Source organism: Anguilla rostrata, chromosome 14 (assembly GCF_018555375.3).
Source record: "Anguilla rostrata isolate EN2019 chromosome 14, ASM1855537v3, whole genome shotgun sequence".
NCBI classification, from domain to species: domain Eukaryota; kingdom Metazoa; phylum Chordata; class Actinopteri; order Anguilliformes; family Anguillidae; genus Anguilla; species Anguilla rostrata.
In genome coordinates, this window is record NC_057946.1 from 14,322,085 (window position 1) to 14,344,573 (window position 22,489).

Below are 22,489 nucleotides of genomic sequence, written 5' to 3' on the forward strand. Positions count from 1 at the left end.
CAAACAAACTAGTTAATTCGCATGTTTAATCTGGAAATCAAGCTTTAAAATAGTTCCGTAAAATTATTGTGATATTGTCTCGTTGTAAAATAGATACACTACGTATTTGTTCCAAATATTCAAGCTCGCTTTCCCGACACATCGGGAATAGCTAACGTTAGCTCGCTCGCTAGCAACTTTTTAACAGACTTAACAACACGTTAACTCTGGTGGCATTTCACAATTTTGCCGATACTTAGCTAAGATAATTTCAGCGAGCTAAAGTAAACGGAAAACGAAACTTGGGTTTTCAAGGATGGTGTGACCAGCAAGCATCTGCCCATACGAACAGGAAGGAAAGCTATGACATGGTTAACATTACTAAGCTATTAAGACGGCCTTCTTTTCAATCGAATTTGATTGGTTAACGTTAGTTCAATGCCTTTTGCAATTATTGAACTGAACCGAACAAGAAAGCCAGTGTTCTCCAACATGGCCTTTGTCAGAGAATAATCAATAGAGTATTTTCAATCAAAATATATCTTAACAAAATTATTGGCGTTGTAATAATTTGTGCTTGACAATTATGCTAAATGTGTCAAACAATTATAATTAAGATTCTGTGGTCAGGCTAAAGTCCCACTCCAAAGCCAGGGGAGAAAAAAAAGTACGTCATATGACCATTCGCGAGTTATTTGCACTTCCTCAAACTTTTCCAGACCTCCCCTTCGAGCAGCTCGTGGTGACTTTTGCTATTTTTCTAATCCACTCTAGATATCTTCCCATGTACAAAAGCTCTTTTGCAAAGCGGATTAACAACAACGGGTAATATCGTGGGACGGTAGTTCCCTTCCCAATGGCCGGAGCGGAGGCGAGAGGAAGACCTAGTACATGGCATTGGGGTCTGCAAAGTATTGTGAGAGGCGCAGCGTTGTATCTCTCTCTGGTCATCTGCCTGATCAGGTGCACGGACTGTGCCAAGCCGAGTAACATCGTGTTCATTCTCACAGACGACCAGGATGTCGTCCTTGGAGGAATGGTGAGAGTTTTGTTTTTTAACAAAAAAAAAAAAAAACACTCGGGCTCTATTGTACTACCTGTACTTAATTGACTGTTAATGGGCAGTTCGAGTATTGTTCTGTTGTTTTTGATAATCTGTGGGACTACTGTTCCTTGAAATGTCTAAAGTGAATATGATGACTATGGCTATTTTATTCTGACGGTTCTCATATTTTTCCGTGCCACCAGTCTGTCCTTTGGCTCTTGACTCACTTCTCACCTAAAAGTGTGACCATGTCAGGCGGTTTACGCAACCGCCAAGAAAACAAATGCTGTACTTGTTTGGGGGGAGGGGGCTAAGCAGTTAGTATTTCTCTGCACGACAAAATACGATTACTGGTGCGTGCGCGTAAATCGTTGTTTTTTCCCTCAACGTAAGTTTATTGACTATCATGGCATTCAACTCTGTTGCCCCACATGACATAGGCCTGTACCTCGATTCATCGCCAGGGTTTGTGAAACTAGCATAGGCCAGACTGTTGGGGGGAAATATTAATTTCACGAAACATTACTGCCAACACCAGAGAATGAACGCTGTTATCTATTTTGTCACCCTCTGCAGTTTTCAATAAATAATGTGATTGAATGAATGAAACTATTAAAAGGAAGAATGTAGAGGTTGAGAGAACGAGGGTGGGGGAATCACGCGCAGACTGGTGGTCTGCGAGCAGGTGATAGATGAGTAACGCACAAACTCCCTCATACACTAATGAAACAGGAACGTTCCAATGAACAGAGGTGTTGGCCTGTGGAGGACTACAGGGAAACGTCTGTGATCGCTTCTGCTTTCTTCTGTAACTACCAGCACCCTTTGTCTCCTCTGTCCTAAGTTCCTTTTCCCTGTTTGTCTCTCTCTCTCTCTCTCTCTCAACATTAGACGCCTGTGAAGAAGGCCAAAGCCCTTATTGGTGATGCTGGTGTTTACTTCTCCAATGCTGTGAGTATATTTCACTCCTGTCTACTGTACATGTAACGGAACATCGTCTTAATCAGGAACAGAGAGTGTCCTCAGTGCACCAGACTACCTGTAGTTTGACCTGTATCAGGTAAACGTAATTCTGGGATGTGTCCTTCCTCACTGGAACATGGGCTCATATAAAGTTCACTGTGAATGCCCAACTATTCCCGGGAATGCTGCTTAGTACTGTGTCCTCTATTCTGGTCCTGTTGATTTTTTAAATAGTTGTTTGACTATTTATAATGTCTCTGTTCCTGTACTGTAGTGCTCTAATTTCCCAGATCCCTCTCCTAGTTTATTTTCTCATTTACAGTTGGTTCACTGTGAGCCACAGAGAACCACTAAAGAGAACTGGAGGAGAGTTCAATTAATAGAAGTTTATTAAAACTTCACTAATTTATAGAATGTTTTTTTCATACTACAATTGCATTGTTACAAAGCTCTAGACAGAGTGGTTTCTTTGCAATTAGCAAAACAGGCAGTGTGCTGCTGAATTTAAGAAATTGTGCTTGTAACTCATTGGAGGTTGCAGGTTCAAACTCCTAGTGTTGTGCTGCAGTTGCACCACTGCCTCTAAAATATCCTGCTGCACAAATGGATAATGCATTAAAAAGATAATGGTAACTTCCAAGCTGAGAAATATTGTAAAAATTATTATTCACTATGAACCCACACCCTGAGCCAGCCAGAATTCCCCCCGTTGAGTCTGGGTCCTCTCAAGGTTTCTTCCTGCTGTGCCACTAGGCTTGCTTGTGTGGGGTTTTAGTCCGGGTTTTTTGTGAAACGGGTTTGCCGCTCGCTGCAGCGTGTCTCTCCTCCGCCCGCCAGTTTACGGTGACGCCGCTCTGCTGTCCGAGCCGCAGCAGCATCCTGACGGGCCGGTACCCGCACAACCACGAGGTCCGAAACAACTCCCTGACAGGCAACTGCAGCAGCCCTGCGTGGCAGAAGGGCCCGGAGGCCCTGGCCTTCCCCGTGTACCTCAGCAAACTGCAGTACCAGACCTTCTACGGGGGGAAGTACCTCAACCAGGTCCGCACGTCTCCTTTCTCCGCCTGTCTGGCTTCCCCTCGCCTTGCACGGTCAGACACTCAGGTTCTCAAAGTGGGTCATGGCGGTTGATACATCTGACCAAAAGTAAATGGCTTTATATTAACACTCCATAGTCACACATGCCAAAGAAGAGGTGACACAAGCTACATACATTGCACTGTTTACCAAATGAGGCACTGTTTTTGTAGCCAATGCCAAGCTGAGCAAGTGTCACATTGATTGAGTGTGGGCCCCACCCCCTTCCCTCAATGTCTGTCTCGATTCCTCTTTTCGTTCACCGAAACTTGTTTTTTTGTTTTTGTTTTAAAGTGTTTCACTGATCGCTGAACAGTCTACACGAGAACTTTCTGCTTGTCTGCTCCCCCCTCGTTTCTCTCTTTCTCTCTCCCGTCACACTCTCTTGCTCTTTCCTCTCAGTCACAGTCCACACTCCTCATTCACCCTTGTCCCCCCCCCTCCCCCTCCCTCCGTCTCCTCAGTATGGAAAGAAAGAGGCTGGAGATGTGGACTATGTTCCTCCTGGCTGGGACCAGTGGCATGCGCTGGTGAGTCTCCTGCCTCCCTCTCTCCCAACTTCACTGATCAGCTGGTTCAGAAAAACACGTGTCAGTTCTCCAATGCCCTTTAGTGGACTACTGATTTTGAGTAAAGTGGGGAAAGGGGTCATATTGTTGGGGGATATAGCACCATTGTGTGGCAATCAGAGAGGTGCCCAAAAGTGACCTCTGTAACACAACACACAGATAGTGGGTTAATTCCCTGCCACGCACTGTGGAGCAGAATCCTTCCTCAGCCTTTCCAGAAAAATCCCAGCAGGCTCTGGCTTGTACTCCTTTTTCCACCAGCAGGTGACTCATTATACTCGTATCTCCTGTTAGCCGGTAGGCTGTAGTAACACAAGTGTCTCGCTCACAGGTGGGAAACTCCCAGTACTACAACTACACGCTCTCGGTGAACGGGAAAGAGGAGAAGCACGGGGACATTTATGATAAGGACTACCTCACCGACCTCATTGTGAGTCTGCAACCCCCAGGCCTCTGAAATATGTCTGCGTCAGACCTGGACACCCACACCCACAACATCACTAAAAGCCACAGTCTGCTCAGGCGCTGACCGCTCTGACGCTCCCTACCCCACCCCATCCTTCCCCAAGCTCCAACCAGGCTCTGTATTGTGACAATCGGATGTACACACATTCATGTGTGCATGCACACGTAGAAGTCATAGAGCCAGGCCCTGCTCTATAGATTTTTATACAGACATGTGCACACATAATCAGATACTCACACCCACAAAAACACACACCCACACACTACCTCATACAGGTTTCCTGCTGCCTCTTGCATCTTCTCTCTGCACTGGGACTGTGATGAATCAGATGGTATAACCAACCTTGCCAGCTAATTTCATTTTTAACTCCGTCCATGCTAAGGAGCTAAGAATGATACTCATTGCATTTTATAGACACTTTGTGGTAAGCTTGTACAGATGAATAAAAACTGCTGATAGTCACTGTCATCCCCTCAAATAGCTTTTCCTTTATCATTCTTGCTGTAGACAACCCTTTAAAATGAAAAGCTGATATTGAACTGATAGACTGAATGTGACTGAATACTTCTTTATTTTGCAAACCCAGGAAGTTTACGTTTTTTTTTTTTTTACTTCCTTGTTTAAACTGATGATGAAGGCCTGCAGATTTGCGGCATGTTTTCGTATGAGACGGTGCTGCTGTCTTCTGTGGTCGTTGTCTCCCCCCGAAAGACCCTTAAGTGCGTTATTTCATTAGCCTGTGGGAGAGCACGTGCTCAGTGCCGTTGGTTATTGACAGAGTGATGGGAACTCTTCAGGAATGTGGCCGTTCCAGAGCATGGCTCATGCGTCTCACCAGGCCTCAGCTGCAGAGAGCAGAACCTGTTCCACCCAGAAACCCGCTCTGTCACTTTCCCTGCGTTTGATAGGACCGGTTTACAGCAAGCTCGCTCGCTCAGTATTAACCGTATTTCACTGGAGCTTTTCCGAGTTCTTACCCCCCCCCCCCCCCGAGTCTTTGAGTTAATCAACTATACCTTGTCACACTATCTCAAACCTGCCTTTATACAGTAGGTCTGAACCTCACCCTGTTGTTTTCAAGTGCTTTTTATTGCCTGTTCTCCTGTCGCTGTGTCCGTTGACATGGTGTCCATGACAACTGTTTGATTGATAAGCCATAGAAACAAAGGTTCCCTTTTGGTGATACTGTCCACAGTACAGGAGGCCTGGGGGCTGACCATCCATACCAGTCAGTGTTCCATTGTCACAAAGAGCTGCTTATATGATTTACATTGAATGAGAGCCCTAATTGACCCCCCCCCCCCTTAGGTAAACAGGTCTCTCAGTTTCCTTGATGACCGGAGCCCGCAGCACCCGTTCTTCATGATGTTGTCCCCGCCTGCCCCCCACTCGCCCTGGACAGCCGCGCCCCAGTACGAGAAGGCCTTCATCAACACGAAAGCTCCGCGAGATGGAAGCTTTGACAAACCAGGAAAGGTAATGGTCCTGGGTCCAATAGTGCTTCAGTGCTTCAAATGCCAGTAGAGTCCAAAAATGCTCCTGCTGGAATTTTCAACAAAGCCTGTTAACTAACAGGAAACTCACAGGAAAGAATCATTTTGTTGTGAATATTCGGTGAAGATGTTTCGTTTGTCTGTCAGTCATCTTCAGGAATTAAAAATATTTGCGATGTTTTTGAAATGTTTTTAGTTTTACCCACTGGAAGAGACCGTGTGGCCTTGGCTTTGCTGGCCATTCCGAGTGACGCTGTATGGCTGGCCAATCACTAGACAGCTAGGCAGTGCTGTTTCCTGCAGTCTGCTTTTGAACTGGCAGATAATAGAGTTAGTATTTTGAATGCTCACTGCTACTATTACATTATCTTTATTTATTTGGGAAAACAATATGCCATCCTGAAAATGAAGATTAATAAAATTGATTGGAGATCATTTGTGTCATTCCACGGCCAGCACCTTTGTATAAGGCTGCTTTGTAACTGATTCTGAAGATGTGGGTTATCTCCTTGTGGCCCTGAATTTGATTTTTATCCTTTTTTTTAATTTAACCTTTATTTCTCTCCAGGTTAGTCTTAAAATCTCATTTACAACAGAGACCTGGCCATGAAGTGCAGCACATTTAATTTTAGACAATACGGCATAAAAGAGGACAAAAAGCACAAGGACAAGGACACTTGTCCTCCTCCGTGCTGCAACCTAGTGGCCTGAAAGTTCTACCGCAGAATGTTCCAGAGCAGACTGATGCCAGTCCTGTGTCCCTTTTCCCTTCAGCTCTCATGCTTGTTTTGCAGGACAAGCACTGGTTACTACGGCAACCCCTCAACCCGATGACCAACGGCTCCATAGATTTCCTGGACAATGCTTTTCGCAGGAGGTAGAGTGCAGGTTACAGAAGGGGGCGCTATCACATGGGTGGCGGGGATTGACCTTGTGACGGCCAGCATTCTGTGTGTAGATCGGGTACAGTCAGTTATAGCCCTGAAGCACCACAAGGGTAGATAGCTACAGACTCCGCGAGGTGTTCGTGTAATATTGTGTATCTTTGTCTTCCTGGTCAATGTGCTGATTTGCCGCGCTGACTGCGGCTTCCTTATCTGGTCGTCAGGTGGCAGACCCTACTGTCGGTGGACGACCTGGTGGAGAAGGTGGTGAAGAAGTTGCAGGATCTGAAGGAGCTGGACAACACCTACATCTTCTTCTCCTCCGACCACGGATACCACACAGGTGGGGTTTGCCCTCGCTCGTTTACCTTCTGTGTGTGACGCCACTGTGGAGGTCTGTTCTTGGTGAGAGGTTTGCCTGCTAATCCTGGAGGTTCTGTGTCCAGAGATATTCTCTCTGTGAGCTTTGCTGTGTACTGCTGTGTATTTATCTGAGTATTCATCTGCCCTGGTGTTATTGTTATAGTTTTTTTTGCCACATTCTTGGAAATTATTTCAAATGTGTTTCAGACAAGGGCAATGGCATCATGTTAGGAAGGTCCAATATTAATATATTCATGTTATGGTAATGGCCTTTACTGTGTTCAATTCTGATATCTGTGTGTTCTTTGTTATGCTGCCAATATGTTTTCACAAACAAACATGAGTGCTCTTCCCTTCCTACAGGCCAGTTCTCTCTGCCTATAGACAAGAGGCAGCTGTACGAGTTTGACATTCGGGTTCCGCTCATGGTTCGAGGCCCTGGCATCAAGCCAAACCAGACCCTGAAGGTAAGACCACCCTGTACCCAGCATCCTGGCAAATGCCCCCCCCCCCCCCTCCTGCCCCACCACCAAACTGTACATGTACGGACATGGGAAGTGCAGACATAACGCAATGGAAAATTCTAGATGAAAGTCCTGCCACGATTGTCAGCAAGGAATGACCCCTCTGGAGCTATAAGCTGTTTCTCTGATAATTTTTTGGAGAAGACAGTGGCATTAAAGTGAGCCACAGAGAATATACACCCGAGCCATTTCCAAATAAGGTTAAAAAGCTTTGCAGTTATTCTCACTCAAACTTTTTTTTTTGCGCATTGAAAGTCATAATTCTACAACTCATGAACTGAAATACTGATCTAGTCCTGTTTGTAATTGTCTGCTGCGAATGGGCATGAACAGTTATAGAATCCTGTCTGTCTGCTTGCCTGCCAGGCTCCAGTGCTGAACATTGACTTTGGCCCCACCTTCCTGGACATCGCCGGGGTTAACCTGACCGAGGTGAACATGGATGGCCAGTCATTCCTGCCACAGATGGTGAGTGGTCTGGTCAGGGGTGGCACAGGGTGCTGGGATGCTTGTGGGCAGTTTTTGGGCAGACTCACCGTGCAGTAGCCTGCATTGGGCTGCTCTTCTGTGTTTGTAAAGCAGCACGTGCATGCAGTGAGCTGTGGAAAGCGGTACAGCTGTGCATGCGTGTGTTCATGTCTGCATGAATGTTTGTGTATGTGTGAGTGTGTGCACATGCTCGTGTGCGCAACTGTGCATGGGTGTTTTTGTGTATGTATGCATTTTTCTTTGTATCCATGTTTCTTTCATGTGCATTTATTTGTGTGCGTGTGTGTGTATGCACACGTTAATGTGTGTATATGTGTGTCTGTGTGTGTGTGAGAGAGAGTGAGTGAGTGAATGCACGCATGTAAATACGTGTGTGTGAATTTGTGTACATGTGTCTGTTACAGCTTTCACATGGCTGTGATGCCGTAGTGCTCCCTGTGTACTGATGTCCGCTCTAATCTGCCCCCCCAGGCCCCTTCCTTACGCAATGGAACCTCTCGCCCGTACTTCCTGGTGGAGTACACTGGAGAGGGACACGCTGCCCCTGATCCGGCCTGCCCTAAGCTGGGTCCGGGCCTGTCTGTGAGTTTGGCTGAGTCCAGCATCCCAAATATTTCATTCAACAAAGGAAAGCTTTGTTGTTTGTGCATGTGCTATAGGTAAAATCAACATATGAGCATGTCTGAGTGTCATTCCCCTTTCCTCTCTCTCTCTCTCTCTCTCACACCGTTGCGTGCTGTGAAACCCCTGAACCCCATTTTCTTGTCCACAGCAATGCTTCCCGGACTGCGTGTGTGAAGACTCCTTCAACAACACATACGCTTGCGTGCGCACCCTGACCGACTACAACATGCAGTACTGCGAGTTTGCTGACAACGAGGTGAGAACCGTCACACCTCTGTTTGAGCCGCAGACAGGACTTACCATATTGTGTTTTCACCACTGCCTTTGTTTTCCCTTCCTGTCTTGCTTATATTCTGGTATTTGTGAGATATTAAGAGATGCAAAAGAGAGAAGTGCACCCAGTTGTGTCTGACTGAATTATACTGTGAAATGTGAATTATAGCCCTTACCCTTTCCTGGGTTTTTTTTAAAAGCAGCATTTTTTACTCAATTGTCTCACCTTTTTTTTCCTCTCAGTCCTTTGTGGAGGTCTACAACTTGACCTCTGACCCTCATCAGCTTGAGAACATTGTGAAGAAGGTTGACCCTGCTGTCCTGCAGACCATGAACCAAAGACTGATCAGGCTTCAGTCCTGCGTAGGAAGCAGCTGCAGGGACACCAAGTATTAGCCAATCGCAACAGGGTGGGCGGGACCTTGACCCTCTACTAAGGTACAGGATGGCCAGGATGTATTCTGGCTCTCTGGCGTAGGGGCTGTGCAAAGTGGCATGTTAAAGTTCAGAAGCGAATCTGCGTCCACAGTCTACCTGCTGAAATGTGCCCCTAATGCTAGCTCTCCTAAAGCACTGTGAAGCCTGCAGGGTGTGACGTACCTGTAGACACTGGTCTATGGATGAGTGCATTGGAGGAGTGCACACATTTTAGCCTCAGTGCTTCCTGAGTGGTACAAGCAGCAGTTCTAAATTGGTTTAAAAATGGTGGGGAAAAATAGTTCACAGCTGATTCAGTTCATTTCAGCCTGATGCTGTAATGATTGTTCTTTGTTCCTGAGTGTCAGGTTGAGCTGAATTCTAAATTTGTCTTTCAGATTGTTGAGCACTTTCTGTGGCAGTGAAGGATGGATCGGCGACTCCGTTTGAATGTGAACCAAATTGTTTTTCTGTCTTCATTTTTTTCCTTCTTTTTCTTTATCAACTATTTTGTGCCAAAGTCAGCCTGTTGGTCTGAAGAGGGATTCCTTTCCAGTTTGTGAATCCAGCCTGGTGTCTCTCAGCTTGTCAGTATCATTTTATTAACTGAGACCTGTAATATCACATCACTGGGATCATCTCAGTGAGTGCTCCTTCAGAAAATTCAGTGTGGTCTTGAATTTTTATTTTTTTATATTTTTGGTTGTTGTTTTTTAATATTTCCTAATTAAAAAAAGGAAGGCCAGGAAAGACCGAAGGGAAAAAGAATAACTCAAATTTTCAAACTGTGGGAATCTATTTTTTTTTTTTTTTTTGCTGATAAACTGTGCCTTGTACTGATGCTCTGGACCTTTGCACTGACGCAAAGATTTCATGATTTTATGCCTTTGTATTGTGTTTGTATAGCTGTCAATAAAATGAAAGTCAATAAAATAGAAATGAATCAAAAACTAGTCCGTTACTCTGATTTCTGTGGTGTGACAGGAAGCTGAATTGTGGATAGCCACTGCCTCGGTTTGCCAGGAAGCACATGTGGGCCTGGGGATTAGAGGACAGGGTACTGTGAGGTTTACTGAGTGTTCCTGGGGTAATGGGATGAGCTGCATTTAGATATGAATGTGTATTGGTTAATCAAGTTTTAAACTTTCACTATTTTAAAAATGTAATTAAATGCTTATTTGTGACTTAGTGTCTTCCACACTAGCTTGTGTGATTCACAACTCAGAATGTATTTCTTTTTTACTGGAGCAGTACCTTCTGTAATTTGTGTATCTTGATAACGACAGCATAATTACCACTGACTAGCAATTAGCTGGTGTTGATTGCTTTACTTTCTGTGATTGAACATTTATGTAAGGCATCTGTGCTCTGTAGATTTTTATTTTTACTTTATATGTTAATTTATTCCGGCCTTGCAGCAGGATAGAAACATGTTAGAATTCCAGAAACTCCTGGTTCTGGCTTCTATATATTTACATATCAGCCAGTACCGTGATGAAAGAAAGTCTTGCTATTGTCTTCAGTACAGTTGTTTAAATTTGCACTTGGATGACATTATTTTGTTTCTGCTGTCAGGAAAACAAACTGTGAACAGGCTACTTCCCATCTTCCCTCCTACTGGAGAATGAATGGACTGGAAGATGAGAATGAGGGAGTTCAGATTTCTTCATATCAGGGATAAGATTTCACAGGTGGAATACTTGAGGAATCTGCGCACATGTTCAGATTACATAAACACACATCGCAAATAACGGCACCGACCCGTGGGATTTTAAAGTACACTTCTTTCAGTTATTTATTTTTGATGACTTTGGGACTTGCTAATTTTTTAAAATCTGTACAGCACCACCTTGTGGATCTTGTACTTAAGCATTTATTTTTGTAGTTGTAGATTTTCACGCTAAAAAGAGTCATTTGATTGGCGCGTTGTTTAGGAACTCAATGTAGTAGGCGGCTCTTGTTTCCACACGGACGGGTTCGAGAAGAGAAAAACATCGCGAGTTCCCTCTCATTTTGGCAGTTGGCTAATCTGTGGTAACTGCTAACTCGCTGTCAATTTAGTGTACATTGTATTGCTGTGAACGTTCGGAAATACTACATATAGATAAAGTTTCTGAGTGAGAAAGACAGCGAGATATTTTTTGACCGTTTAAGTATCCACGATGTCGTCTCCTCTGGAAATGACCGAGCTATATGACAACGCACTACTTGGCATTCTGCAGCATGTTGGAAACATACAGAACTTTCTGCAGGTTTATTTTGGTTTCCTCTATCGAAAGACGGACTTCTATCGGCTGCTTTCCAGCCCAAACGACCGAATGGGTTTCCCACCCGGAGTGGCGGAGAAAATGGTTCTCAAGGTAACAAAACAATTGTATTATCAATGAATAGTTAGCATTAGCATCAAATTTGTCGAACGCTGTCAAACCTTACTGAACGTCAGACCATTAAATTATATTAGCTAGCTAGGTAGCTAGCTAACTTACTTGCTAATAGTTTAAATGTTTAGCTACAGCTAGCAGAAAAATCGGTAATATTTAATGTTCCTCTGTCGCTCTTATAATTTGATTTTTTATTTTTTTATTTTATTTAATCAGCACTAGACTAGTTCCAGCTGTAGCTAATGTCTTACAGACTGCAGCAATGACAGCTTTGTCAAACTGAAGTTAGCTAGCGATAAGTGTTCATTGGCTAACCATCGATGTTGCCAAAGGGCTGGTCGATCTGCTAATATTTTCACCATTGCGTTTACATGGAACAAAGAAAAAATATTATGTCCTGTAAGTTACACAATGATGGAATGATGAAACCTAATATTATATGTATAGATATAATCCTCCGTATATGCCACCCCGCAGCCACAGAATAGGAAACGTTAACATGACACCATAATGTTACCTCAACTTTTATCAACGATACTTTCTCGCATTAGTGACATGAAGTACAGTAAAACGATTTTACAGACTGACAAGAGAATATCATGTCTTGCCCCTGCTGGCGACAGTCAGTTTTATTTTGACTCAGGGAATTGGTTCAAATTCACTACATCAGTTGAAAAAACATCACAGAATATTATTAGCATTTTCAATTTATCAGTTGAATTTTAGTTCCTTGGGTTCGTGGTAACTGACAAATGAGGACAGTCTCGAATACCACAGCCAGGTAGTTAATCAAATACAAGGTATGATTCAGCTTTTTTCTATCACGGTCACTTAATTCGAATTACAGAGTTTTTACAGAGTCTTAATCTTCTTTGTATTTCATTTTATACAACTGAAGTGACATGTTAGTAATTAGAATTAGTCCTGCTATATTAAAACCAATGTACCTTAACCACTGTGCACAGCTCAAATTATATCTTGTATCTTGGATACCACAATGAGAGTGTCCCACAGATATATAGATGTAATAATTTTATGCCTTTTTTTGGGGTTGAATATTTCACGTGATATGTCCTTTTCTCCCCAGACCTTCAAAGTATTTGAGAGGGTAGCATTACAGGACAGAGAGAGGGCTCTACAGGAGGCAGAACTGAGGGAAAGGGAAAAGAGGACAGCTCCCCCTGCTGTCCAGGAGGTAATAGTACAAGCAGAAGAGGCAGGGGCAACAGTGGCAACAACAGCTCAAGAAGTGGAAGAGACTGCAGAAGCCCCACCGGCAGCCGTGGAACAGGCACCGCCTTCAAACCCAGAGCCTGTCTGCGGTGATGCTGCCCAACCACCAGAGGGCAAGCCGTCCGAGCCCAGCCCGGGTGCGATCGGACCAGCTCCGTGAGTCAACTTTCTGAAGGAAACACACAGTCCTGCTTCATATCTTATCAGCAGGGACTTGACAGTGGCTCACCTGTGAATGAAGGACTGCTTCTGTCAGGGAAGACAATTAAATGACTGCCTTTAAATAGTGGCCGGCCTTTTTGTAATTCATCTCATTGATCGTCTCATTCTCATATCATTTATCTGTCTGTACAGGTGTAGAAATGTACCATTTGTGTTGTTTCTGTGCTTTTGCCTCTATGAAACATTTGTGTTTTTTTGTCTTGGCTTACTTGTTCATGCAGTGTATTTGTGCTTTTGTCAGAGGGCAGGTGCAGTTCCAGGCTAACCCAGACAGCTATAACGGTGCCGTCAGAGACAATTACAGCTGGTCTCAGGATTACACCGACGTGGAGGTCCGGGTGCATGTGCCCGCCCACGTCCAGCGCGGCAAGCAGGTGATCCCAGAAGAGACGCCCTCACGCTTTCTGCCGTTCTCAAACTGCTTCTGATTTATATCATCTTTTTTGTCACCTTTGGCCATTACAGGGAAATCTTTGTTTTGAATTAGAGGATTTTAGCACGGAAATGCATATGTAAGCCATGGACAGAATGAATGGTGATGTGACAGACTGAATCGAGTACAGCAGGGCCGTGTAGCGATGTGCGTAGTTCTGCTGATGCATTGCAGTATGAGCCATTCCAGGTTAGCACGTCCGCTTCCACGAAGGCGACTCCTCCTCAATACACCAAGACAAGTTCTAACAAGACTTGGCCTGACTCAAACTGCTGTGCTTCAGAGTGCTGTTTAGGTATCTTTACAGTTGCAGCTGGTTAATAAGCACTGCATCCCTGAGGTTTGTGGAGGTTTTTGTAAGGTTTGCACATGAGGCTGAGGGAGCTTTGGTCATGAGGCTTGGTGATGAGTTTTGGTGAAGCTTAGTGTGGTTTGGCGAAGAGTTTTGGTGAGGCTTAGGATTGGAAGGTCTGTCGATAAGTTTGGTGACCAGATTTGGTCAGGTGTGGTTTTGAGTTTTGGTCACGTTGGGTCTCGCGTGCAGGTGTCGGTGAGCCTGCAGACAGGAAGCGTGCGCGTAGCCGTGAGGGAGGGGCCGGCAGAGACGGTGCTGATGGAGGGGGAGCTCACTCACAAGATCAACACTGAGAACTCACTCTGGAGCCTGGAGCCCGGAAGCTGTGTGCTGGTGAGACACACCTCACAAACACACCAGGGGACTGCCCTGCCACATGCCTCATGCAACAGACCTTTTCACAAGAGGCCCTCGCACTGCACCATACACATTGTGAACTGTGCACATTGCACTCAAGAGTCCCACACATTCACATCAGACAAAAACGCCAACCAAGGCCGCCATACACCACATACGCTCTACCCTCATAATCCAGTCTGCACACTCCAGAGCCTGTTGAGTGCTGATCTAGAATCAGTGATAGCTTCTAGCAGTGATGGAAAATGGTGTGAGAAACTGATCCTGGATCAGCAGTCCTGCTCTGAGACAAATTATGAACAGGGCCAAAGCTGCTTTGACGAGATGGAGGTGAATGAGCGCAACGTGTGTTCCTCCTCCCAGCTGTCTCTCAGTAAGAGCGGGGAGGTGTGGTGGAGCGCCGTGCTGAAGGGGGAGCAGGAGATCGACGTGAACCAGATCAACCGGGAGCGCTCCATGGCCAGCGTGGACGAGGAGGAGCACGCCGTGCTGGACCGGCTCAACTTTGACTACCAGCAGAAACTGCAGGGCAAGCCCCAGAGCCACGAGATGGTGAGGGAGCATGCGTGTGTGTGCGTGTGTGTGTGTGTGTGCGCGCATTCATGTATCCAAACATGTGTCTGTCTGTATTTGTGGTGTCTGTGTGATGATGTACTGTTGTAATAATGGAGTTGTGTTTTACCTCTGAAATGTGAGCATTGGTTGATATTTGATAGCTAACAGATGCTCACTCTCTTCTTCTGTATTGGTTTTCAGAAGGTGCATGACATGCTGAAAAAGGGCTGGGATGCAGAGGGCTCCCCTTTCAGAGGACAGTCCTTTGACCCGTCCATGTTCGACATCCAGCCCAGCGCCGTGCAGTTCTGAGAGTCTCCCAGCCAATCACCTGCCACTACACATACAGGGAGAAGATTTTCAGACACGCATAAACAGACATTCAAATGCGCGCATGCACGCTCTCATGCGCACACACACACACACACACACACACACACACACAGAACGGCACACATGCACACACAGGCTCATACATACAGACGCATACTCAAGAGCCACTTCATCCGGTTGACCCTGGGAATTCTGGGTACTCCCCTGTCAGCGCAGCACAGTCCCTGCAGCAATGAGGAAAACTGACAGCCAAGACGGCGCGATTCAGAACAGCCTAAAGACACAGTGGTACAGTCCTGTGGGATTTACGCTGGCCTTCTGTGGAGCGAAGACCGCTTCTTGGATGCTGAGACATTTTTTGCGTGCGTTGGGCTTTAACTTTTTTTTTTATTATTTTGTAAAGCTAAGTGGCCATCTTTGTCTGTCCATAGTAAATTGTGAATACAGGAGCCAAGATGCCATCCCTCTCTTTCACTGTATGACTTTGTCTTCACCAGTTCACCCGTCTATTTTACAATAGTACCAAAGTGCACTGGAGCAGCAGCCACTGTAATTAAGATGGGTTCTCTCTGCCACGCACTGATGGGAAATGGCTATAAATCGGAATTCTGGGAAACGTTTCAGGCAGTGTCTAAGCTCAGTGTGTCTTGTGCATTCCATTCGCACTGCCGACACTGCCCAGTTTACAGACTAAGTGCTCTGAGACTTTGATTGAATCATTCTTCAGAGAGGGAACAGGAAATGTTTGTGAATGGGAGGGGAAAAAAAGTATGGGTCCTGTACGCACTGGAATTTGGTTTTGTCATCATAAACACGAGGTCAGAAGTTGCTTCGGGTATGTTTATTGGAGTAGCCGGCTTTCGTTTCTTTAAAGTGAGCAGTTTTTGGTATTTATTGTCATTGCGTTCATACTCATATTACGTTGCACTCCAAAAGGAGTTTATAAAGTAGCTGCACTTTTAACTTAGAGAGATTTGACTTGTGAACACAGCGGCAGTGTGGGTTATTTTCCCGTTCCAGTGAGTCGTTGATGGCATCAGTGCGTTGGCTGCGTGGTTAAAACTTCTCTACTCTTTTCAGTTGGATTTTTTTGTCTTATTTGTGTGCCTATAAATTAATAATAAATATATTCATTCCTTCTCTTGATTTTCGAGTTGTTTGTCTGAGAATTAATTGTAAAGGCTCAGTGTTATGGCTCACCTGGCAAGGTTTTCATGGTGCGAACAGGAATCTTTGCCCTAAAAGCATTTTTCACAGGCTGAAAGATTTGCCACTATTCAGCTCTGCCCATCTTGTCCCTGATGACAACAAGCTTCCCTGTCTGTCCTGCTGAAAAGCAACCCCATAGTATGATGTTGACACCACCATACTTGACTGTAAAAGTGCTGTTACTTGGGTGATCGCCTGTGTTTGGTCTGAGCCAAACATAGCGCTTTGCTTTTAGGCCAAGGCAGTCAACGTTAATTTCATCAGACCACGAATTCTTTCTCAAGGCGCTGAATTTGAAAATAGGTAAATTGTTACATGATCAACGTGATCTCTTCCACTTCTAAGCATCACTGAATTAGGGCGCGCGGCGGCAGAAGTAATCTCTCCGCCAGAGGGCAATGTAAGAACGCGTATACCTTGGTCACTCGTTTAGTAGGACCTGTATTAATCAGACTTATAGGTGGAGGTTGGTTGATTTAATTTACCACTGTTTAGGAAAAACAAAGTTCCAAAGATGTATATGAGACCTTTAAAAAGGCAGTAGTTGGCGTGAGCGACATTCATTGAGCTGTCACTATATTCAGCTTTCCCTTTACCTTTCTTGCTTGACAACCGAGGCACAGTTTGTAATTAGCTCTTACAACGGATTCCAACCCCCTTGACGGTACACCGCGTTCTACTGAGATACATGTACTGTACTTTAAGTGAACGTAGTTAATAGCTCAACACCTGTTCAATATTAAATGTTTTAACAACAATGAATCAATCAATCTGCAGTTGCTCTAGAGTACATTATAAAATACACAGGTAATATAAATTACTACAGTGCACACACACGGAGAGAGAGAGAGAGCATCACAGGTGGAATGAATTCACAGTATATCAAGTCCGTGAGTGTCAATTACATTTTTGATCTATTTTTAGATAATTTCTGTTTTTAGCGAGGTAGCCATTCAACGTCATTTTACATAAGCTTTCCGATACGAAACACCTTTTTGGTAAATTAGTCCCTAAAAGGAAATACAGCGATGGAGACTGTGCCCACGCACGAAGTTGCGCAGAGCCTCCGATTGGAGGCAATCAAGACCCGTTAGGTTTGCCAAGAGAGGGGCTTCGACTGTGCAGCGGCAACCAAGCGCATTGCAAGTGGACGACACACGTAGAGAGGGCTAGAGAAACAAGCTGTCAAGCTAGCTCGCCAGCAACCCTGTCCTTTACTACATATCTACTCGCTATCAACAGCAGATATCCGCTGCAAACCCAGGGAACGCCTGCAGAAACATATAAACCCTGTTACAGAGTGGAAGGCAACGTTTCGAACAGTCACAAGCCCTTCGAAAAGACGGAGACATGGCAACCACAACTTGTACACGTTTTACGGACGAATATCAGCTATATGAAGAGCTTGGAAAGTAAGCTTTCAATATTTTATTTTATGATATCAATATTGCTTTTTAAAGTTTATCAACATTGTATGTGGTTGCTGAAATTATTTACTTGTGAGCAAACTGGCTTCTCGGTTCTAGTGGATGTGGTGGATTTAGGGGTGACAGCGCTTTGCACTTGCACTATTTCACATAGTTCACTGGCTAGCTACAATTCTCAAAATAAAGCTTAGTTGTAAACACACACAAACAAATGCGCGCGCGCACACACCTTTCCTGAAAAAGTAGCGAGTGCGAACAGCAGGAAAATTCATAGCTCCCACTACTTTCCGTTGTTGCACAAGCAGTAGCTCTCCTACATAGCAATTTGCTGTGCAATGCGCTGGAGACAGTGACATTTTGAGCTGTCAAACCGAGGCGGCTGTTTGGTGTCTTTAATATGTGTCTGTGGTGAAGCATGCTTTTTGCCTGACGTTATAGAGATATTTAGTTTTCTCCCTTCCCTTCAGATTATATTACGTTGTTTTGCTTTGTTTTCTGTTGAATTGTGACTTCAGCAACCACATTGCAAGTTATGATCTGAATAACGGGCACGACTATTGTTTTTAATCAGGCAACGGTGTAAATATTTCATAGGAATTTGCATGTGACAGGAATGGAGTTTAAGATGCTAATTTTAACACAGTTTAGCTTGCTATTCAACCAACTGCCGCTAACGAATTATGTGCGCGGGGCTGCTACAGTACGTGATATATGGCGAAGGATGTGTATATCAGTGTGAGTGGGCTGGAAGGAAGTGTTTCACGGTTGGTTGACTGTTTACTGGGGAAATCTCTTGTATAGAATTAAGACAGAAGCAGAAAAGTAAGAATCCTTGGTTAATGCAACACTTGGATTCATACGATTCTGAAGCAATTTCAGTTAGTCGTTTTCGCCAAGTGGTTGCAAGTCAATATTCCGCGTGTCCCCCTCCGCCCCTGTGACATTTGATAAATGAAACAAGGGCTATTTGGCAGGTCTTGTGAACATCATATTCCCAAGCAAGGGATGTTTTACAGTTGAGGATGTTATAGTTGTAAACAATTATTTGAACTAACAAAAGAGTACAAATACACTCACTGTTCTATCTCTAATTCGGCTACAAACAAATAAACACATCATCAGCCCAACACTACCACGCCCGCGCGCGCGCGCGCCCACAGGCTCCTGGATGCAGGCTCTACATTGTTGCCAAATTATCAGGCAACAGTAATGAACGAAAGCGGTGTCTGTCTTGCACTCAACTAAAGGCAAACCCGCAAAAAAGCTGCATTTCCTGATCATCTCTGTTATACAGAGAACGCTCGTCGCCCTGACTCTTCGCGTCTAATCTTCACAGACAGCTTCCTGTGTAGAAGTGCTTCGCGAAAACCATCCGATTTTGTTGTTAGTTGTTTCCCGACAATTTCACAAAAAAATGCGAATGGAAAATTAGGTTTGAAGGATATGCATGCTGTAGACTTATTGTAAAATATTGATCTATCATTCATAATTCCGTAACGCCGAAACGTGTCCTCATTGTGTTTTAGAAGATTTCATGTCCACGGGCCCACGATAGGGCTGCAAATTATGTAGAGCTGTCGCTGTATAGTTGTCACAGGCCCAATTGTAAATTTGACAGCCAGACAAGACACAAGAAGAGTATGTTTCACTTTGTCAGAGCTATGGCAAGATTAGGAACAAGAAACTCTTCTTGGTTGTTAGCTTGGCGGTTTGTGGTTGAGGTTACTACTTTCATGCAAGTGTACTTGCATGTCAGAGGACTACAGTAGAAGACACAAGGTCAAGTGGTCTGGCATTGGTTGATTTCATGGAGCTCCCATTACATACACATAGGCATGCACACTCTCTCTCTCTCTACCCCCTCCCCCCTCTCTCTCGTTCTCTCTCTCTCTCTCTCAGTTCAGGTGTAATGCTGCTTTTTTCTTTGAGCTACAACAGATGTTATGGTTAAGGCTGAATACTGTTATTAAATAATCCGAATATTCAGCCTTGGTGTTATTCATTCATTATTTTGCAATCCTCATAAATTAACATAAAAGGAAGAAGGAAATAGTATTTCTTCTCATCAGTAATCACAAATAAGAACTCTAAGAGCAATGCATGAAGAAATGATATAGGACTAGCCTAATTAATTGGTGTTCCAATTCATTCTACCTGAAAGTGGGGGTGAATTGAGACTGTGTTGCTTTGGCAAGCCATTGGCACAGGTGGAGCTGGAATTTGATGCAGAACTTAAGGCAAAAAATGTGGTTTGGTTATCTAGCAGCCAGCAAAATATCTCAACATCAGAAATGTGCATGCTGGTGTTGTGTGAGTGTATGGCTCTGCATAATGGTTAGCGAACCAGGCACGTCACTCTGAGAATTTGGTTCTCAGGTGGGGCAGTGTCATTTTACCCTTGAGTAGGATAGTCCAAATGTATAGTCCATGGACTGTATGTTTTTAAAAAAGAAAGTGTTGTCTGCTTAGTGCCCAACTTTAGATGTGGGCAGTTTGGAAGGTGTGAGAAGAGATTTGTAGTGCTCAGCGTACTTCCTGGTCACATCTTGTCCCAGGTTTTTCACTTGCAATCTTGCATCAAGAAAATGGCAGCTGTGCAATTTCACAATCAAAGCTTGTTATCACTTTGGCATTTGTTCTTACTGCCAAATCAGAAAGCTGTGCTTCATGTGTGATTATGCGCTTGCGTGTATGTACAGCATGTGTCTCTGTGTTTCAGCAAGTGTGTCTTTGCTCGTGTCTCTGTTTGTGCTTGTGCATGCATGTCCATGTGCATATGCATTTTTGTATGTGCATGTGTGTTTTCTGCATGCATGTATGGATTTACGTTTGTTTTTCTGTGTCTGTTAATGTGTTTGAGCATGTGCATGCAAACCTCTGTATGTGACTGTGTGTGAGAGAGAGAGAGAGAGAGAGAGAGAAAAGGGTGTGAATGTGTCTATATGTATGTGCATTAATTTGTGTGTGTGTATACATATGAATGGGACTATGTGTATGTATGCCTGTATATCTATGTGTGTGCGTGTGTGTGTGTGTGAAAGAGAGAACGTCTGCGTATGTGGTTGTATGTCTGTATGTGTATGTTTCCATGTGTTTGTGTATGGATGTGTGCGCGCGTATGTGTGCACGCGTGTGTGTTTGTGTGTGTGTGCACGTGTGTGTGTGTGTGTGTTTGTGTGTAGGGCATGCCTGTCTATCACCAGTATCACTTCACAGGAACAGCTCTATAAATCTGCTCAATTTGGCCTTTGAAACAGACTGGGTCAGATCGGACACTAATGAAGAGCACTTTGCTAACACATTGATTACAACACGCTGCCAGCAGGTACAAGCTGACACCTCGCCCTACCCTGCTCCTGTCTACCCTATCCCATCTCACCCTGCAATCCTCCGCCCTGCCCCATCCCACCCCGACCTGCCCCGTCTCAACCCATCCCACCCTTCGCCATCCTGCCTCCTGTCTCAGGAGCGCCGTCAGGCCGGCCCTTTGCCAGACAGGAGCATGTTCTGGGTGTGTGCCTGTACCGGTTTGTGTGTAGCGAGTGTGTGCCTGTACCGGTTTGTGTGTAGCGAGTGTGTGTTTGTCAGTTTCGAGTGTGCGACTGTCAGCACAAATGAGCGCATGTCACCAGCGTCCGTTCTGATTCTTGGCCTAAGCCCAAAACCCCTGTATCCCAGCAGAACTATTTTGGGTCCCTGTCTCACACACACAAGGCCTGCCTTAAACATCATTAGAGGAGCGGCTGATTTAGCAGGAGCTGTCATTGGGGGACTCCATTAAGGGCACAGAGAGCCCACACATTACACTCTATTACGGCAACAAGGTAAGCTAAAAATCGGCCGCCTGAGCAGTGGCATTAGGTTTTATTGCTGCAGTCCCAAGAGGTTTAGTCATGCAAGCTGCACAGGAAACATCGTTATAAAAACCCCCTTCTGGTACTTTCTCCCAGACCAAGAATGCTTGAAAGGCAGTTCTGGCCATCTGAGCTTCTGTACGTTCATCACTCTGGCGTTGTGACAGGACCGCAACAGCTTCTCTGCTTCTGTCCTTTGTCTTGGATGTTCAGTGCTTGCCTCCTCCCACACAGGCCCGTATGGTACATCCCAGCCTTATGCTGTGTGGGCCCTTTCACCATATGGGCTGGTCTGAGAGGATGGAGGAAGACTTCCTGTCCCAGTTCAGTTTTCCTTCAGGGAAAATGGGATCAGGCTGGGTGCACATCGCGGCCATCAGTGGGATGTCCAAGGACTCGGAGTGCAGGGCAGGGGACTGGTGCACATAGCACACATTTCCTGCTCCTTTGCTTCTTGCAAGATTTGACTTACCTGTTTCTTTCTGCTCTGAAGTGAATTCTGTAGCAATTTAAAAAAAAATACTTTGCCAAAGTTGCAATGTAGAGGGAATGGGACCTGCCAAAAACAAAAAACATAAAATATATATATTTTTGGTCATATTAAATTGAAGGAAGGAGTGAAATTATAATTTCTGGGACAGGAAACATCGCTGTCTTGAGAGTCAGTGATAGCTTTCTGGTTTTTTAAGAACTTAGCCTCCTGGAGGCTGGTCCTGTTTGTTGATTGCATGGCCATTTGAGGTTAAAACCTTTCTTTTTTCTTTCCACAGGGGAGCATTTTCAGTGGTGCGCCGTTGTGTGAAACTGTGCACCGGCCAAGAGTATGCTGCTAAAATAATCAACACCAAAAAGCTCTCAGCCAGAGGTAAGCATACACTGTACATATGAACTGCAAATCTAGTGTACTCTGGATGGGTGATGCTAATTGGTGACTAAATTAAAATAACTGTGATCACATTGAGTT

At 44.7% G+C, this 22,489-nt stretch overlaps 3 protein-coding genes across 8 annotated transcripts in view; all 3 read left to right on the forward strand.

The window, feature by feature from the left end:
• The first annotated feature begins 360 nt into the window (after window positions 1-360).
• Window positions 361-10,116, forward strand: LOC135238827 (N-acetylglucosamine-6-sulfatase-like). Of its 2 annotated transcripts, none has more exons than XM_064306917.1 (15): window positions 361-500; window positions 754-1,018; window positions 1,916-1,975; window positions 2,825-3,028; window positions 3,529-3,594; window positions 3,965-4,063; window positions 5,408-5,575; window positions 6,387-6,469; window positions 6,701-6,819; window positions 7,203-7,306; window positions 7,730-7,831; window positions 8,324-8,434; window positions 8,625-8,732; window positions 8,993-9,187; window positions 9,565-10,116. In XM_064306917.1, exons 2-14 carry the CDS (start codon window positions 836-838, stop codon window positions 9,143-9,145), a joined length of 1,560 nt encoding a protein of 519 aa, XP_064162987.1. In that variant the 5' UTR covers window positions 361-500; window positions 754-835; the 3' UTR covers window positions 9,146-9,187; window positions 9,565-10,116. The 2 variants fall into 2 exon arrangements, with proteins under 2 accessions (XP_064162987.1, XP_064162986.1); XM_064306916.1 differs by lacking the exon at window positions 361-500 and adding an exon at window positions 505-646.
• A 1,004-nt stretch (window positions 10,117-11,120) lies between these two features.
• Window positions 11,121-16,181, forward strand: nudcd3 (NudC domain containing 3). Its single transcript, XM_064309087.1, has 6 exons — window positions 11,121-11,526; window positions 12,635-12,936; window positions 13,244-13,376; window positions 13,980-14,123; window positions 14,511-14,699; window positions 14,904-16,181. The coding sequence occupies exons 1-6, from the start codon at window positions 11,329-11,331 to the stop codon at window positions 15,012-15,014; spliced, it is 1,077 nt and encodes a 358-aa protein (XP_064165157.1). The 5' UTR covers window positions 11,121-11,328; the 3' UTR covers window positions 15,015-16,181.
• A 775-nt stretch (window positions 16,182-16,956) lies between these two features.
• The window catches only part of LOC135240005 (calcium/calmodulin-dependent protein kinase type II subunit beta), a 72,698-nt gene continuing 67,165 nt past the window's right edge, over window positions 16,957-22,489 (forward strand). For 2 of the 5 annotated variants that reach the window (XM_064309081.1, XM_064309083.1), the window contains exons 1-2: window positions 16,970-17,656; window positions 22,296-22,390. In XM_064309081.1, coding sequence (XP_064165151.1) covers window positions 17,595-17,656; window positions 22,296-22,390 — 157 coding nt within the window. In that variant the 5' untranslated portion in view covers window positions 16,970-17,594. Of the gene's footprint in view, window positions 17,657-22,295; window positions 22,391-22,489 lie in introns of all 5 variants that reach the window. The other 3 variants (XM_064309082.1, XM_064309084.1, XM_064309085.1) reach the window with 3 other exon arrangements.

Coding starts and splice junctions, on each gene's coding strand:
- LOC135238827 (XM_064306917.1), top strand. CDS start 836: ATGGCCGGAGCGGAGGCGAGAGGAAGACCTAGTACATGGCATTGGGGT. Junction 7,307..7,729: donor AGCCAAACCAGACCCTGAAG/GTAAGACCACCC, acceptor CTTGCCTGCCAG/GCTCCAGTGCTGAACATTGA. Junction 8,435..8,624: donor AGCTGGGTCCGGGCCTGTCT/GTGAGTTTGGCT, acceptor TCTTGTCCACAG/CAATGCTTCCCGGACTGCGT.
- nudcd3 (XM_064309087.1), top strand. CDS start 11,329: ATGTCGTCTCCTCTGGAAATGACCGAGCTATATGACAACGCACTACTT. Junction 12,937..13,243: donor GGTGCGATCGGACCAGCTCC/GTGAGTCAACTT, acceptor TGCTTTTGTCAG/AGGGCAGGTGCAGTTCCAGG. Junction 14,700..14,903: donor AGCCCCAGAGCCACGAGATG/GTGAGGGAGCAT, acceptor ATTGGTTTTCAG/AAGGTGCATGACATGCTGAA.